Consider the following 18246-nt stretch of genomic DNA (forward strand, 5'->3'; position numbering starts at 1 on the left):
AGTCAATCATTAACCAACAATAATTTACAAAAGAACTTTGTATTTACTGTAATCATTAAATTTAGTTACTAATCCCAGGAAAAAGGGTTAGTCCTTCCTACTTTGTAGATTAGCAAATGGAGATGAATAATTGAATCCTATTTTAATCTTTTATCTGCAGTAATCTGGCTTATTACTGGATATATTTGCATTTCACCTCCAGGCCATGTTAGTTCTTAGAAGATTAGTTTCCTCATGAACCTTATTTTGTTTTGCTTCCTTTCTGCTTCGATTCTAATGTCACATTGCATACCTGGATGTAAACAGCAGTCACTTTCTCAGATCAAATAGGGCCCTGTAGCAGCTTGGAAGACACAGAAGACACACAGACATAAAACTGTATTTATTATCCAGGGACTGTCACTACAGATTAATTATGTTAATGAGGCCATCAAAATCTATGGTAATCTTTCAGGCTTTGCTGTTTGATACCAGATATAGCACATGAGATAATAATGTGTCTAATTGTGCCTAGCCAGTATTGGTGTTTAATAAAACTTTATCATTGAATCTTTACAATCTTTTTTTCATCTTATTTTGAAGACTGTTGATTAAATATCTCCTTTTTTTTTTTTTTCCAGATGAGGGTTTTTTCCTTCATTCAACAAATATCTAATACGTGCTTACTATATACTAGATGTTCTTAGGGTAACACCTCTGACAGAATCGTGGAAAGAGGAAGAAATCTAAACAATCAGTTTGAGGCTTTGACATAGGAGATAAGGAACAGGACATTGATATCCTGTTAACAATTACTGAGCTCTTATCAATATTCCAGCTTTTGTTCTAAGGCCTTTGCATGTATAATATTTATTTAAGCCTCAAAACAACTCCTAAGATAACTGCTGTTGTTATCTTCATTTTATAGATAAAAAGCATAGAGAGGTTAAGTAACTTGCCCAAGTTATACAGCTACTAAGTGCCAAAGCTGTGATTTAAACCCAGACAATTTGGCTTCAAAACCTGCATTCATAACTATAACGCCTTACTGTCTCTACTTTCCATGGTACCAGGCACTGCATTAGGCTGCCCTTTTGTATGACTTAATGCCAAATTCTCATATCTATGAAAGGCAGTATCAATATTCCATTTTTATAGGTGAGGTAACTCGATGCTTAAAGAAGTTAATAACTGGCTCAAGATACATAACTAGTCAGTTCTAGACCTGGGAACTTACTTCAAGCCAATGAGGAGTCCACTGCCCTTCTACTATTCTAGAAAAGTAAGGTTTACTATACTCAATTTGATTCAACCATGCTATCACATCCTTCCGTTATGGATAATAGGAAATTGACTGCACTAGGTTAAATGTTCTATAATAGCAGTAGCAGTATCATTGTGTATTTATTCGCAATGTTTGAAAGCAGTTGCCACCATATACTATCTTACTTGTATCCCCTTCATCACCCAAAGCCTTATAAGATACATAGAAGGCAGAAGTGGGTTTGTGCCACAGGATGAATAAGGACTTGTCAGAACTGAATATTGTTGACCTTTATTCTAAGTTAGTTTGCATATAGCTGACCTTGATATGAAGAGAAAAGGCAGTTTACGTTGGTCATCATTGCTCTGTCACCCATGTTAAGCAGTTCAGGCCTGAAGTCAAATTGGTAGTCCATAGAATGTATAGAATGGCCTTGTTCTTTCTTGATAGGCAAAGGTGTCTCAGTTACCAATTATGTAACAAACCACTACAAAACTTACGTGGCTTAAAGCATATTAATAATTTTTAAAAAGATTTTGTCAACTGTTTCTTCTGCTGATATCACCTGGGATGGTTTTACTAATCATTTCTTATATTTTTGCTTGTTTCCTATTTTTTAATTTAGCTTTTATTTTGATTAATTCCCTCGTTATGCTTTCTTTTGTTTGTGTTTTTGGTTTTGGGCTTTTTTTGTTGTTCTTTTCCTTTTCATAAGTTGGATATTTGTTTTCAGTCATGTGCAATCATAGAACTTCATATGAAGTTTTTTCCTTTTTATTAACTACTGTATAACATAAGTTCTATTTTGATATCCTCCTCAGTTTGGGGGTTATTCAAAATGTTATTTAATTTGGAAGTGATTATTTTAGGAAATAGATTCATTTTTGAGGCATCAAGTTCTAATTCTATTAGATGTGCATTGTGTTTTGTTTTATAGGAGACTTTGGGTGTACAATGGTATTTGACTAATCTTTTTTTAAAAAACCAATAGTAGACAATAGATGTTATTCAAGCATTTAAAACAACACAAAGCACACATACAGACATTTTTTAATGGTTTCCTTTCAGAAAGTTTATCTTGACATAAAAGTGCACTTCACTTGCTCTCAATTCAAACATTTGTCTTCATATTTCTAAATACAAGTGTTTCTGGAAAGTTTTTTTAAAACATAAAGTTCAATAGATAAAATCCTGTTTCACCACTGACTTATATTACAAAAGCACCCATCCAGCTACCCAAAAAGGAAACCCTAGTTAATTAATAATATTTAGACAGAAAGCTTTCAGTTAGGGCTTAACCCTGTGACAACCAGCAGACTAGAGTTCCTGCTTTGCTCTACCTGACGAAATTTGTAATCCGGGTAATAGTGTACTTCAGGACATTGCAGTTGTCTTTGAATTCATTTCAGTTTCTTTTGTCTGTACAGAAGAGACCTCTAGCACTTTTGTGTGGAATAGTTACCTTTGATTCTCTCCAAAGTGTTACAAAGCAGGTTTTTGTTTGGTTTGAGAATTACTGGCTGGGCATGGTGGCTCATGCCTGAAATCCCAGCACTTTGGGAAGCTGAGGTGGGAGGACCGCTTGAGCCCAGGAATTTGAGACCAGCCTGGGCAACATAGTGAGACCCTGTCTCTACAAAAAATGAAAACAAAAATAGCCAGGTGTGCTGACATGGACCTGTTGTCCCAGCTACTCGGGAGGCTGAGGTGGGAGGATCACTTGAACCTAGGAAGTTGAGGCTGCAGTGAGCCATGTATTCTTCGTCCTTCACTGTATAGCATGATATGGGAAGATCCTGCCATTTCCATGTTGTTTTGTTTTTTGTTTTGTTTTGTTTTTTTAAGACAGGGTCTTGCTGTGATGCTCAGGCTGGTCTCAAACTCCTGGGCTTAAGTGATCCTCCCACCTTGGCCTCTCAAAGTTCTGGAATTACAGATGTGAGCCACCACTCCTGGCTGCTACTGTCATTTCATTTGTTTTTCCAGAAAATTATGCATTGTGGTTTTACACTATGAAGGAAGTCATGGAAAACAGAAAGGTATTAGACATGATCCCATTTACCCCATATCTTATACTCCATAAAAAGTAATAAGGCAAATACAGCAGTAATTCTAAACTTGGAATGCTCATGATCACTATCATAAGAGAATGTGTATCAAAGAAGAAACAGTTAATTTTCTAGCTGAACAATATCAAGGACAGTTTTAACTGGTTTCAAGTTGGACTGAACTAGACCAACTCTTAGCTACTCAAGTTCTAGCCATAGAAATTAGATTGAATGGAGAAAATGATTAAAATAAACCTTGGTGGCATGTTGACTTTGAGGTGTTAGAAAACCTGGAAGTGTACCAGAAGTCTTCCACGCTGTGATAAAATTTGAAGCCAACATGAAAGTGGAGTTTAACTAGGGAAAGAGGATGGAGCAGTGGTTGCCAGAGTGTGGTCCTCAGACCAGCAGCATCACCCAGAAGCTTGTTAGAAAGGCAGATTTTCAGGCCCCATCCATGATCTACTAAATCTGAAACTCTGGTGATGGGGCCCAGCAGTCTGTTTTAATGCTTTCCCAGGGGTTCTGGCGCACACTGAAGTTTGAGAGTAACTGAGACAGAGGGAAAAAGCGGGACTAAGGACTCCAGTATAAGGTTTGTAAGTTTGAAGACAACAAAAAGAAGTCTCACCGTTGGAGGGAGCCATGGCAGTGAAACTTCCATAAAAGCCACAGGAGGAGAGAATTTCAAGGAGATAGTGTTGTCCAGTTCTGTTTGGGATATTTGTACCACTTCCAAAGTGAGACCTTGTGTTTGCCTCTTACCTTTTCTGAGCCTCAGTTTGTTAAGATGAGTCTGGCATCATGTTCTGCCCCCAACTTCATAAGGTTTTTGAGTGAATCACATTAGATAGTAAGCCTAGCATGGTAGCACACACCTGTAGTCCCAGCTACTCAGGAGGCCAAGCCAGGAGGATTGTTTGAGCCCAGGAGTTCAAGACTGGCCTGAACAATATAGCAGACCCTGTCTCAAAAAAAAAAAAAAAAAAAAAAAAAAAAAAAAAAAAAGTAGATTCAATGGCATTATCAAAGTAAACAAAGATTCATGAAGTAAATAATCTTTCCGTTACCATAACCATGAATTCTGGCCATAATTCTTTCTCTCTTTCTCTCTCTCTCTCTCTTTCTTTCTTTTTCTTTTTCTTTTCTTTTTTCTTTTTCTTTTCTTTTTTTTTTTTTTGAGACAGAGTCCTGCTCTGTTGCCCAGGCTGCAGCACAGTGGCACCATCTCCACTCACTGCAACCTCCACCTCCCAGGTTCAAGTGATTCTCCTGCCTCAGCCTCCCGAATAGCTGGGATTACAGTCATGTGCCTTCATGCCCAGCTAATTTTTGTAGTTTTAGTAGAGACAGGGTTTTACCACATCGGCCAGGCTGGTCTCAAACTCCTGACCTCAGGTGATCTGCCCACCTCGGCCTCCCAAAGTGCTGGGATTACAGGTGTGAGCCCCTGTGGCCGGCCACTTCTGGCCATAATTCTAAAACCAAACTTTAGGACTAAAGCTCTCAAGAAGACTGGTGTTTTTGTTTTTGTTGTTTTTGTTTTATAACAATGCTCCCATGTACTTGCATGAGTTAAATGCTGGTAGAGCAGATATTAGAGGATAATGTAACCTGCCTGGATATCAAGTACATACCAGTCCTCGGGGACTGGCACAGATGGTGGAGATGCCCCATTTCCTGAATATACATTTTTTTGTATCATCTTACTTGGAAATGTGACAGTTAAGATAGCTGAGTCAGCATTTTAACTGTTTATTAACAGTGGAAACAGATGGAATTTGAGTCATATTTCTGGGAAGGCAACAGATTCCATACTGATAAGAAATTTTGTGTTCCCTTTTTGTGGGAATTGTAAAATGATAACAAATAATCACTTACTACGATTTAACAGATAGAAAAACTGAAGTATACAGTAGTGATGCTCAAGAGGGGCACTATGCATAGACAATGAAATTTACCACCTATGCAGTATGATTTGATAGGTGTTTACTTTCCTCAGGGTCACAGATTTGGTCCCCTGACAATCTGCCAGCATACTTGTAATTCCTGCTGTTCAGTTACTCTTTCGGGGCCATCTCAAGATTCTCAATAAATGCCTATTTGAGTGATTGAACAAACAAGATACTAAAGACATAAACTCCCTTAAATTGGATAGCTGCCTTATCTGAAAAGTGTCAGATTATCGACTCCAGCATTATTCTGAATATATGTATATGATTTAACCCATTATTAGCTACTACTTAGGTGCAGGGTTTTGATGGAGTAGTATCCAGTAGGCTGATGTTTTGTGTAGTGAAGATGTAGGAAAATGCTAGAGTTTTAGAGCAGTGCCTTTGGCTTCTAGGATCTTAGGGAAAGTAGGAGATGTGATACGCTTAACTAACCTGGATGCCACGTGAGATTTATTTATTTTTGAAACAGGGTCTAGCTCTGCCACCCAGGCTGCAGTGCAGTGGCATGATCACGTCTCACTGCAGCCTGGACCTCCTGGGCTCAAGTGATCTTCCTACCTTAGCTTCCCAAGTAGCTGAGACCCCACCATGCCCAGCTAATTTTTTTTATTACTATTTGTAAAAATGGGGTCTTGCTTTGTTGCTCAGGCTGGTCTCAAACTCCTGGGCTCAAACGATCCTCCTGCCTCAGCCTCCCAAAGTGCAGGTATTACAGGCGTGAGCCACCATGCCTGGTCTGCATGAATTTTGATATATCAAAAGGAAGTAAATAAGATGGGAGAGATGCACCGTTCCTGGATTTCTGGAGGTATTGAAATACAGGTTGATGTGTAGAGTGGCTGGAGCAAACTCCTATTCCATCTCCTTGCTTCAAAAACCCATTCAACATATTTTCCTTGGATAGAGAATGTGTCATATTAAACTGATAAGAACAGATACTACACTTGATCTTAGCCAAAAGGATTAAGTTTCACTGGAGTAGCCTGCAGTAGATCTGGACTTTCTTCTCTGGAGACCACTTAGGAGGCTACTTTAATAGGTGAAAAGATGATAAGGAATTTAAAAAGGAACATTGCAGTGGTAACAGAGAGGCAGGGACTGATGGAAATATTTCAGGAATAGCATGGAAGATAATATTCCATATCACCTGCACTCTGATTCACTCTGGCAAATGGGACACGTGGGGGATTGGCTTCCTAAGCCAGTAATTTACACACCTGTTTGTTTCTCTGCCCATGAAATCGCCAGTGTCTTTAAGGTAAGGATCATATATTTTTATCTCAGTGTTCCTAGAACCCTTTCAATGACACACTGAATGGTGGCCTGTATGGTTGCTGAATCATTGGAAAATAGACATTCATAAATAACTAAAGATTACAGGTTATCTCACAGTAAAATCATTAGCATTAAAGACTCAGTAATGACTGATAAGACACTACACTGATTACATTTCAACCTAATCTTTTTAGCGATTTATTTTTAAAAGTCTCCATTAAACTGGTAAATTCCTCATCCCACAAATAGCCATAGAGACTGGAGTACCAGCTTCAAAATACTTTTTTTTTTTTTTCTTTTTCCTTTTTGAGCTGAAGTCTTGCTCTTGTTCCCCAGGCTGGAGTGCGATGGCGAGATCTCGGCTCACTGCAACCTCCGCCTCCCGGGTTCAAGCGATTCTCCTGCCTCGGCCCCCCAGTAGCTGGGATTACAGGCGCCGGCCACCACGGCCGGCTAATTTTTGTGTTTCTTTAAAAAATAGAGACGGGGTTTTACCATGTTGACCAGGCTGGTCTAGAACTCCTGACCTCAGGTGATCCACCCGCCTCGGCCTCCCAAAGTGCTGGGATTACAGGACGCCCACCCAGGCCACCGCGCCTGGCCTCGAAATACTTTTTTCCTTAGCTGTTTTTATGGAGTGGCCAGGTGCCTATGGGAGTGTTCTAAGAAGACGTTAGTCGGGACCCAGAACGTTGGAGGTACTGGTTTCCATATCGATTTGGTGGTGATCGTAAACTGATTCAAATCTCTGAATCCCAACTGCACGCCGAATTTACGGAACCAAAAACGCTCTGACGCCCGCATTTATGGGCGGACGCACAAGTATGTTACGATGGCTCGATTACTTTTGCCTAGCGGAAATCATTCAGTAAGGACCAAGTACTAAATAACCAAGGAAAAGGAAGTGAGTCAAGGACGTACTCCTCTTGGTGACAGTGTGGGCCGCTGGTATTTGGGAGTCTGCGCTGGGTCCGCTTGGAGTTCTGAGCGGATGGAAGATTTCAGTCATGTTTGCACCCGCGGTAATGCGTGCTTTTCGCAAGAACAAGACTCTTCGCTACGGAGTCCCCATGTTGGTGAGTGGAATGAAGAGGATCTTCCGCAAGGGGTGGGACCCTCCTCCTCGGCAGGATCAAGACCTGGGAGGGAATCTGTAAAATGTGAAGTTAAGGGGGGGCACTCGGGCGAGGAAGGGGCTAGCGACGGGCTGAGAGCTTTCCTAAAAGCTCTTCTACCAGTCTTTTCCTACCCACACCCGGCACTTCCCCGCCGCTGTCCTCCACTCCCAGCTGGATCTCAGGTGTACTAGGATCTGTCTGCTTGTGAGCGTGGCATCTTTCCCATCGTCTAACGCGGTCATTGTTACTACCCTTGATTCACAGTTAAGTGAACCGAAGCTCAGAGAATTCAGTCAGAACCACAGTTTAAGCCAAGTTTGGATGATTACTAAGCTTGCTTCCTCGCCGCCAGCTTAGCTATATTTTAACGATACTGTGGATCATTGGGACTAGATGTATTCCATTTAACTGTACCAATTCCTGATATCTTTCTGTTTCATCTTTCTAGTTCGTGAATTAGCTTAATTCTTAAGAGTTGTTGTGATGAACTGGTAACACCTTGTGAATAAAGGGTTGAGTACGGTGCTCGCCACATTGTAGCCAGAATGGTTGCTGTGTTATAATTTCTTAAGCACGTTGAAAACAGCTTCCGTGTTTATATGGTTGCATCCAATTCCGCACTGAGTTCCCTAAGGATGTCATGAAAATGCAGGCTGAGGCTGGCTTAAGACAACCAGAGTTGAAATCCAGATGACTCTATTTGCTTTTTGATCACGGGCAATTTATTTTGCTTCAGCAAGCCTTGATGTGTTAGTAAATGAAATAATTAAAGCATATGAACAAAAGCTGCTTTCTTTTAAATACAGAAAAGATTTTTATTTTGTATGAATATTGGCACAGATGAAATGACCAACTTTTCCATTTAAGCAGACTAAAGGAAATAAGTGACCTTAGAAAGGTAATGGGTATTTTACACATTTTTGAAAAATACAGAGTCATCAAATTTGGATTTCAGGAATCTCCAAAAGATTCAACCATTTAAAGTATCTGGGCCAAACACGATGGCTCACACCTGTAATCCCAGTGTTAGGGGAAACCAAGACAGGAGGATTGCTTCAGGTCAGGAGTTCCAGACCAGCAAGACCTCTGTCTCTCCAAAAAAAAAAGGTTCAATTTGTTGTTTTTAGTAAATTCAATATTAGTATATTCTTAGTTATGGACCCATCACCACAATTTTAGAACATTTTCATCACTCCAAAAAAAGCATCATAACTAATAGTAATCACTTCCTATTTCTTCCTACTTCTTATGCTGGCCTGGTAAACCACTAATCTACTTCCACTCATAAATTTGCTTATTATGCACATTTCATATGAACACACTAATACAACATGTGAGTTTTTCGTGACTGGATTCTTCCACTTAGAATGTTTTTAAGGTTCATTGACATTGTAACATATATCAATACTTCATTCCTTTTGATGGATATAATTCCATTGTTTGGATATATTTTATCAATTGATGAACACTTGGGTTGTGTCCATTTTTTACTATATGAATAATGCTGCTATAAACATTTATGTACATGCTTTGTGTGGAAGTATGTTTTCATTTCTCTTGGGTAGGGAATATACCTAGACATGGAATTGCTAGGTCATATAGTAACTCTATGTAACTTTTTAGTATGTGCCAGATGTTTTCCAAAGTGGCTGCATCATTTTACGTTCCCACCAGCCATATATGATTTTCAATTTCTCCACATCCTTGCCAACACTTGTTATTGCCCGTCTTTTTAATTATTACCCTTTCTAGTAGGTGTGAAGTGATACCTCATTGAGGTTTTGATTTTCATTTACCTAATGACTTATTGTGTTGAGCATCTTTTCAAATGTTTATTGGTCATTTGACTATCTTTTTGGAGAAATGTCTGTTCAAATCCTTTGCCCATTTTTTAATTGGACTATGTTTCCTTTTATTGGACAGAGGTTTCTTTAAAACCTGAAACCAACAAATCTGCCAGTCTTTGTTGAGAGGCTCTGCATGCTTTTTGGGGCATGCTTTCAACATTCAGCCATGCAATTTACAGTTCAATGTATAGCTTTTACTTCTTACTTGCTCAGAGCTTCAAAATTAGTCATAAGTTGAGAATTTAGGGCCTTCTTAGGTCTTTCTTGGGCATATACATTGCTCTGGGCATGTACACAGTTCTGCTTATTTGCATGACTTTCTAAATTCTCAGGAATATATTTGAGCTTTTCAGGGTCCTCTAAGGACACCTTATTCCTATTATCTACCACATCAGACAGTCATAATGTTAAACAATTACCTCTGAATTTTTTTGTTTTTTGACAAACGCTTCCTAGAAGTCTGTTCATACTAGTTGAGCTCCAAGTCAGCTAAACTAAAGACAGCTTTGTGAATAGCATCTTCCAGGAACTACCAGACTGCTGGAATGATGACAATTCCCACGGAATGGTGTTTTAAAGAGCTCCAAGCTCTCTACCCTCTCCAGTTGGTGCCAGGCTTTACATCATGTTTGTAGGCTGTTGATTTTCATGGTTGTTATGGAGCTTGGGTGGAGGGGTGAGAATATGGCAAGTTAAAAATGCCACCAAGCTAACTGTTGTTCCTGAGATTTAGGCATTTTTCTTAGGTAAATACTGTGCACGTTGTTGCAAGTTTTTGCTTAATTTTCAGAGTTCTAAAAAAGTTTATTTGACAGTTTTTTACAAACATTCTCACTGTTTTTGTGGAGGAAAGAATTTTGGAGATACTCCACCATATCATTGATATCACCCTTTGGTTCTTCTTTATGTCTTCTATGTCTTTGGTGAGATTTTCTAATTTTCCATTTGTTTCAAGAAAATCTGTTGTTGTTTGAAGTATTTTTATGATGTTTCCTTTGAGGTCTTTGTCATCTTTGTCAGATAATTCTAATCTCTGGTTTTTCTCTGTGTTAGCATCTCTCCATAGCCTTTTTAAAATTCAAGTTTGTCTTAGTCCATTTGTGTTGCTAGAAAGCAGGGGTCCCCAGCCCCTGGGCCACGGACTGGTACTGGTTTGTGGCTGTTAGGAACTGGGCTGCACAGTAGGAGGTGAGAGTAGGTGAGTGAGCATTACTGCCTGAGCTCCGCCTCCTGTCAGATCAGAGGTGGCATTAGGTTCTCATAGGAGCACGAGCCCTATTGTAAACTGCACATGCGAGGGATCTAGGTTGCATGCTCCCTATGAGAATCTAATGTCTGATGATCTAAAGTGGAACAGTTTTCATCCCCAAACTGCCATCCCGTCCCCCCACCCTCACCACCATCTGTGGAAAAATGGTCTGCCATAAAACTGGTCCCTGGTGCCAGAAAGTTTGGGGACCACTGTTGCTATGAAGGAATACCAGAGACTGGGTAATTTATAAAGTAAAGAATTTTCTTTTGGCTCATGGTTCTGCAGGCTGTATATACCGTGAAGCACGGCACCATCATCTGCTTCTGGTGTGGGCCTCAGGCTGCTTCCACTTGTGGCAGAAGGCAAAAGGGAGCCAGCATGTGCAGAGATATATGCCAAGAGAGAGGGGAGGGTGGTGGCAGGCTGTTTTTGACAACCAGCTCTCAAGGGAACTAATAGAGTGAGAACTCACTCGTTACCATGAGGACCTCATCAAGCCATTCATGAGGGATCGGTCCCTGTGACCCAAACACCTCCCACTAGGCCTTCCCTCCAACATTGGGGGTTAGATTTCAACATGAAGTTTGGAGGGTCAAGTATCCAAACTGTCCTAATGTTGTTTTCCTGGTTCTTGTCATGACAATGGAATTTTTATTGTATCTTGAATATTTTAAATATTACATTAGGAAATGATAGCCTATTTAAGTCTTCTACTTTAGCAGGATGTCATCATGTTTAACTTGTAGGTAGTAGCCTACTATAATATTTTGGGCGCCCTTTCCTGGCAACTTAGGTTCCAGATTTTGCAGTACTAATCTGGTCTGCTTTGTTCACCTGGTGGTACTGGAATTTGTGCTTGATCATGTCTGTATGGAATGTTGTAATCAACATATGCTTTTAAAGGCATAGGATTGATTAAGATTACAAAATAAGTGAATAGAGAAGAAGAGAAAACATTGTGCCCTGAGGTATGACAACATTGGAGAGTTGAGGTATACAAGAGGAAACAATCAAGGAGACTAAGAAAGAGTGACTCTGTGGCAAAAGAAAAACCAGATATAAGGGAAGAGGAGGAGAGTGTGATCAACTGTATGAAATTTTATTCATGAAATCAGATGAAAATAAGTTAACCACCAGATTTAGTAATGTGGATGTCATTGATGGTTAGAATGGATCTAAGAGAGAGTAGGAAGAGCAGCTAGTATAGGCAACTCATTTGAGAAATTTTCCTGCACACAGGAACAAAGAAAGAGGTTGGTATCTGGTGGGAAAGTGGTGTCCAGGAAAGTTTGTTAATGAGATAGGAGAAATAATAGCATTTTTATGCTCGATCCTGCAGTGGTGAGCAAGATTTTGATGATACAGGAAAGGAGAGAATTGATGAATCAGTGTCCTTCAGTAGGTAAGAGAAGACTGGAGATAAATGAAGACATTTAGTTAGGAGTGTGGATTCTATGGTAACAAGCAATAGGTGTTGCAATGCAATTCAAACACTACACACACACACACATGCACACACACACACACTATGCATAGTCCTGCACAAAACTCCCCTAACTTCCTACACCAGGCACAACCCCAGGATTCTCAGACCACATGTGCTTCTGACCAACTAGTTAAAAATTTGGGTATTTAAGCTACCCCCTCAAATTCAATAATTTACTGGAACTACTTATAGAACTCAGGAGAATACTATAGTTATGATTACAGTGTTATTATAAAGGATACAAATTAGGAACAGCCAAAAAAAGAGACTCATATATCGAGGTCCAGGAGGGTCCTGAATGCAGAGCTTCTGTGTTCTCTCCCCATGGGGGATCAGGGCATGTCACCCTCCTTGCACATTGATGTGTTTACTAACCAGGAAGTTCAACCAAGTTTCAGTGTCCAGAATTTTTACTAGGGTTTCATTATATAGGCATGGGTGATTGAACCATTGGCCATGTGACTGAACTGTCTGCAGCTCTCCTCTTCTCCCTTGAGGTTTGCAGGTTGGGTTGATATCACATAGCTCAAAGTCCCAGCCCTCTAGTCACATGGTTGGACTTTTCAGCATGGCCTGCCTGTATCTTTTCATTGAAACTGAGACAAAAGTTATTTTGCTTATGCAAATAATTCTTACATTTTGACATTGCAGGTATTAGCTGCTTATCTATAACAGATAATTTTCCTCATTTGTTCTCTTTTGATTTTACGTTGTTTTTATTTCATTTATTTGTCAGCATTGAAGTTTTATTTATTATTATTATTGTTGTTGTTGTTTTAAGAGAGGAGGTCTTGTTGTGTTGCCCGGGCTGGTCTCAAACTACTGGCCTCAAGTGATTCTCCCACCTCAGCCTCTGGCGTAGTTGGGATTACAGGGATAAGCTACCATACCCACCCAGAAGTTTTAAATTTTTATGTGGTCACATATACTTGGTTTTGAAATTTATAGCCTTTGATGATGAAATCTTGTGATGGAAAAAAAAATTAAATTCATAATCTCAAGGTTTTGTTGGTATTCTCAACTTCAAAATTATAAAGATTTATGTTTTATACCTTTTAATATTTAATTATTTCATTGGTAATATAAATATATTTATTTAAAAAAAGGAAGGTAGGGGCCAGGCACAGTGGCTCACACCTGTAATTCCAGCACTTTGGGAGGCCAAAGCAGGCAGATCACAAGGTCAGGAGTTCAAGACCAGCCTGACCAATATGGTGAAACTCTGTCTCTACTGAAAATAGGAAAAAATTAACCGAGTGTGGTGGCAGGCACCTGTGGTCCCAGCTACTCAGGAGACTGAGACGGGAGAGTTACTTGAGCCTGGGAGGCGGAGGTTGCAGTGAGCTGAGGTCACACCACTGCACTCCAGCCTGGGTGACAGTGCAAGACTCCATCTCAAAAAAAAACCAAAAAACATATATATATATATACTTCTTAAGTAAATATTGCCACTTTTTTCAAAAGAAAAAAAGAAGAAATCTTATGAAATTTACCACACTTCTCAGTATGCAGTAACCTTAAAAGATCCCCAAGCTATCATTGCTACTTTATCATGTCATCCAAAAATCTAATTTGCTTCACGCCTGTAATCCCAGCACTTTGGGAGACCGAGGCGGGAGAATCATGAGGTCAAGTTATATATATGATTAAATTAAAAAGAAGGTAGGGATCAAACTTTATTTTTTTCCAAATGCCTACACCTTTCAGCTTCAGAGTGAGGGATTAAAGCTAATTAGATTTTTTTTAAGACGGTCTCACTCTGTTGCCCAGGCTGGAGTGCAATGGCACAGTCTTGGCTCACTGCAACCTCCACCTCCCGGATTCAAGCGATTCTCCTGCCTCAGCCTCCTGAGTAGCTGGGACTACAGGCACGTGCCACCACACCCGGCTAATTTTTATATTTTTAATAGAGATGGGGTTTCACTGTATTGGCCAGGCTGGTCTTGAACTCCTGACCTCGTGATTCTCTCGCCTCGGGCTCCAAAAGTGCTGGGATTACAGGCGTGAAGCTAATTAGATTTTTGGATGACATGATAAAGTAGCAATGACAGCTTGGGGATCTTTTAAGGTTACTGCATACTGAGAAGTGTGGTAAATTTCATGAGATTTCTTCTTTTTTTCTTATGAAAAAAGTGGCAGTATTTACTTAAGAAGTGAAGATGTCATTTATTTGACCCAGAAATTCCATTACTGGATATTGTTTCTCCAGTATATGTGTGCAAAAACAAATGTAGTTGGGAAGGCTGAGGCAGGAGATCTCTTGAACCCAGGAGACAGAGGTTGCAGTGAGCTGAGATCACACCACTGCACTCCAGCCTGGGTGACAGAACGAGACTCTGTCTCAAAAAAAAAAAGAAAAAGAAATACATTTGTGTTAGAGAGAAAATGTATGAGTAAGTAATGCACATACATAATGTATGTAATATGCATTATGTTGTATATCTATATAGAATTATATAACATATATGTAATTATAAAAATATCTTATGTATGACACACATACAAATATAAAAAGATCTCCACTGGGCGTGGTGGCTCATGCCTGTAATCCCAGCACTTTGGGAGGCCAAGGCAGGTGGATCACTTGAGCCCAGGAGTTCAAGACCAGCCTGGGCAACATAGTGAAACCCCGACTCTACTAAAAATACAAAAATTAGCTGGGTATGGCAGCAGTTGCCTGTAATCCCAGCTACTTGGGAGGCTGAGGCAGGAGAATTGTTTGAACCCGGGAAGTGGAGGTTGCAGTAAGCCGAGATCACTCCACTGCATTCCAGCCTAGACAACAGAGGGAGACTCGGTCTCAAAAAAAAAAGTACAGAGCAGTATTATATACTATACCTAAGTATCAATTCCTGGGTCAAATAAATGACATCTTCACTTCTTAAATAAATATTGCCACATTTTTCAATATAGAACAGGACTGGGTAATTTCTCGAACATAGCTGGAAAGGTGAGGACAAGTGAGAATAGGGTGGAGAAGTTGCAAGAGAAATTTATAACCAACATGGAAAGCACCGTGGAGGCTTTAGAGGTGGGAAGGCTTTGAGAGTGAGGAAGAACGAAGTGCCTTTTCTTGACATAGCATGGTCCTTGCTTTTGAAGGTTTTGGGCTCGGAAGTCCTCCTTTTCTTCTAAGGAGTAAAGAGGAGAGAGCAAGGACAGGGACAGAAACTGGCCTTGCATGGGTTGTAGGGCTGCTTGTTTGGCTCCCTGATCTGCTAGAGCATTTCCAGCTGATACAGGATTGTCCGGGGTTTGGTGGCCCCTGCAGTGAATGATGGCGACTTTCTGCGGGAGCCTGGCAGCTTGAAGGAGCTTGCTGATGAGAGAGCCATTGATGACAGGAGTGTTTTTTGCAGTTAGGAAACCCCGTTCTTTCCAGATAGACGAGTGTGAGTGTACTATATGGAACACTGAACGAGAATCTGAATATACGTTAATTTGTTGTCCGGCTACTAGAGTGAGATCTCGAGTGAGAGCAATGAGTTCAGCTTTTGGGAGGGGGTGCCTAGGGGGAGCGGATTGGCTTCAGTAGTGTGTGTGTGGCGGGTGACACTATACTATAGCCAGCATGCCGGCATCCTTGACGTAGGAAGGAGCTGCCATCTACCAACCAAGTAAAGGAGGCATCTGGAAGGGGTTGTTGGTCTGTTAGGTTTGGAAAAGGTATAAGAAAGGTTTGAACAGTGTTCACACAGGAGTGTGTAGGGTCCTGGGCAGTTGTAGCTTCAGGTAAGAGCGTGGCCAGGTTTAGACGGGAGCTGGTTAGCATGGTGATTTGGGGGGTTTCTATGAATAGAGCATACAGTTGGAGGAGCCGGGCGGCACAGATGAGACAGTACACTGCAGTGAGCTAGCATGTCTTTGATGTTATGGGTTGAATAAACTGTTAGGTTGGCATGGAGAGATCGTTTTAGGCTTTCAAGGATGAAGACAGCAGCTGCCTCCAGTGCTTGGAGGCAGGCAGGCCATCGAGAACTGTGGCTTCAAGCTGTCTGGAGAGGTGGACAACAACCGGGAGGGTGGGTCCCTTAGACTGGGTTAGAACACCTAGTCCAACTCCACACGTTGGTCGGTATCGAGGGAGAAAGGTTTGGTGAGGTCTGGGAGAGTGAGGACGGGGGCTGAGGTGAGAGCCTTCTGGAGTAGATGGAAAGGCTGGGTAATAGGCTGTGCAGGGTTTGAAGGCTCATGGAGAGGGCCTTTAGTGGCTTGGTATAATGGTTTGGCAAGTAGAGCAAAGGAGGGAACCCAGAGCTTAAAATATCCCGCTAGTCCTGGGAAAGAAAGAATGTCTTGCTTAGTTTGCAGAGGTGGGAGGGACTGTAGGAGGGATATGTGGTCAGTTGTGAGCCCTCAGGTTCATGGGGTAAGAGCTAGGTCCAGATAGGTGACTGAGGGAGCTTATATTTGTGCTTTCTTAGGAGAGACCTGATACCTCTGTTCTGCCAAGAAGTTTAAAAGAGAGAGAGCATGGGCATTGCAGTCTCTGAGAGGCGCTACACAGGAGCAGATCATTAACACGTTGAAGGAGAGTGGACGGTTTTAGGGATAAGGTACAGAGGTCATGAGCAAGGGCCTGTCCAAAAAGATGGGGGCTGTCTCTGAAACCTTGAGTTAGTATGCACCAGGTGAGCTGACATGAAGGGTGGGTGTCGGGGTTTTCCCACGTAAAGGCAAAGAGTTTTTAGGAATCACTGTGTAAAGGAATTGTGAAAAAAAGCATCCTTTAGGTTTAGAACAGGAAAATAGGTGGTATTGGAGGGAACTGTGGAAAGTATATGGGTTAGGAACTACTGGACATACTGGGAGTACAGCTTGGTTAATAAGCCTGAGGTCCTGGACTAAGTGATAATTTCTGTCTGGCTTTTTAACAGGTAGAACTGGTGTGTTAAAAGGGGAGTTTGTTGGGTGGAATAGGTGATTGGCGAGGAGGTGAGAAATGATAGGCTGTAGGCCTGTGAGAGCTGCTTGAGGGATGGGACACTGCTTCTGTGACAGGAACTGGGTGGGCTCTTTAAGGGTAATGCGGACGGGGGGTGTAGTGTTCTGCAACTGAAGGTGTGGAAGTATCCTAAACAGCGGGGTTAACTAGGATGGGGGATAAAGTAAAGTTGCATGTTTTAAGGTGGGAAGTTGGAGGAGTAGAAGAAAGTTAGGTGCCTCGAGGGGTCTGGGTTGATGCGTTGGGTACTATGGGGAATGTGGAAGCTGAGAGTAGTGTGGAGTTTTGAAAGGATGTCTCTGCCTAGGGGTGGAGTTGGGCATGAGGGCAGGACTAAGAAAGAGTGAGTGAAGGGCATGGTGTGCAGGGAGCAGAAAAGTGGAGGGGTGGCTCAGGGTTTGGAGACTTGTCCGTCAATTCCCACAACAGAGAAAAGGGAGGACTGAGAGAGTCCTGAAAAATTAGGTAAAGCAGAGTAGTTTGCCTGGTATTAATTTAAAAAAACATACTGGCCTACTTCCACCATCAGGGTTACCCTTGGCTTGGATGCAGCGATAGTAGTTTCCGGGGCATCCGTTTCAGGGCACCGTCAGTCTTCAGTGGCAAGGCCAGTGAGATCCAAGTAGGAGGTTTGATCAGCTCTGGAAAGGATGGGGGCAGTCTTGCAGGGGCCGCTCACAGTCCAACTTCCATTGGGGTCCTCCACAGAGGGGGCACGGCCTGGTGGGCTTACCTGGATTTGGGCATTGTCTGGACCAGTGGACTTCATTGCCGCACTTGAAACAGGTACCAGGTGGAGGTAGGTTGCTAGGAGGCTTCCATGTGGAGCTGCGGCCCTGTGGGCCTGCAGGGCCCCTGATGGCGGAGGCAAGCATTTGAAACTCCATCCGTTTTTGCCTTTTACTTTCCTCATCATGATTGTTAAAGACTATGAAGGCTAAATTAAGAAGTTCTTGTTCTGGGGTTTGAGGGCTGTCGTCAAGCTTCTGAAGCTTGCACCGAATATCCGGGGTGGACTGGGAGATGAACCGAAAGTTTAAGATAGTGGTTCGTTCTGAGGGTTTGAAGGGGGAAGGG

At 41.5% G+C, this 18246-nt stretch overlaps 1 protein-coding gene and 1 non-coding gene across 2 annotated transcripts in view; one reads left to right on the forward strand and one right to left on the reverse strand.

The window, feature by feature from the left end:
- Window positions 1-6024: 6024 nt before the first annotated feature.
- LOC111521789 lies at window positions 6025-6217 on the reverse strand. The gene has a single exon (XR_002725065.1). It is a non-coding gene; the product is annotated as a U2 spliceosomal RNA (small nuclear RNA).
- A 1170-nt stretch (window positions 6218-7387) lies between these two features.
- The window catches only part of LOC111520254 (cytochrome c oxidase assembly protein COX16 homolog, mitochondrial), a 31782-nt gene continuing 20923 nt past the window's right edge, over window positions 7388-18246 (forward strand). Inside the window, exon 1 of the mRNA XM_023182867.3 lies at window positions 7388-7597. Coding sequence (XP_023038635.1) covers window positions 7529-7597 — 69 coding nt within the window. The 5' untranslated portion in view covers window positions 7388-7528. The remainder of the gene's footprint in view (window positions 7598-18246) is intronic.

This window comes from Piliocolobus tephrosceles, chromosome 6, assembly GCF_002776525.5.
Source record: "Piliocolobus tephrosceles isolate RC106 chromosome 6, ASM277652v3, whole genome shotgun sequence".
Classification (NCBI taxonomy): Eukaryota; Metazoa; Chordata; class Mammalia; order Primates; family Cercopithecidae; genus Piliocolobus; species Piliocolobus tephrosceles.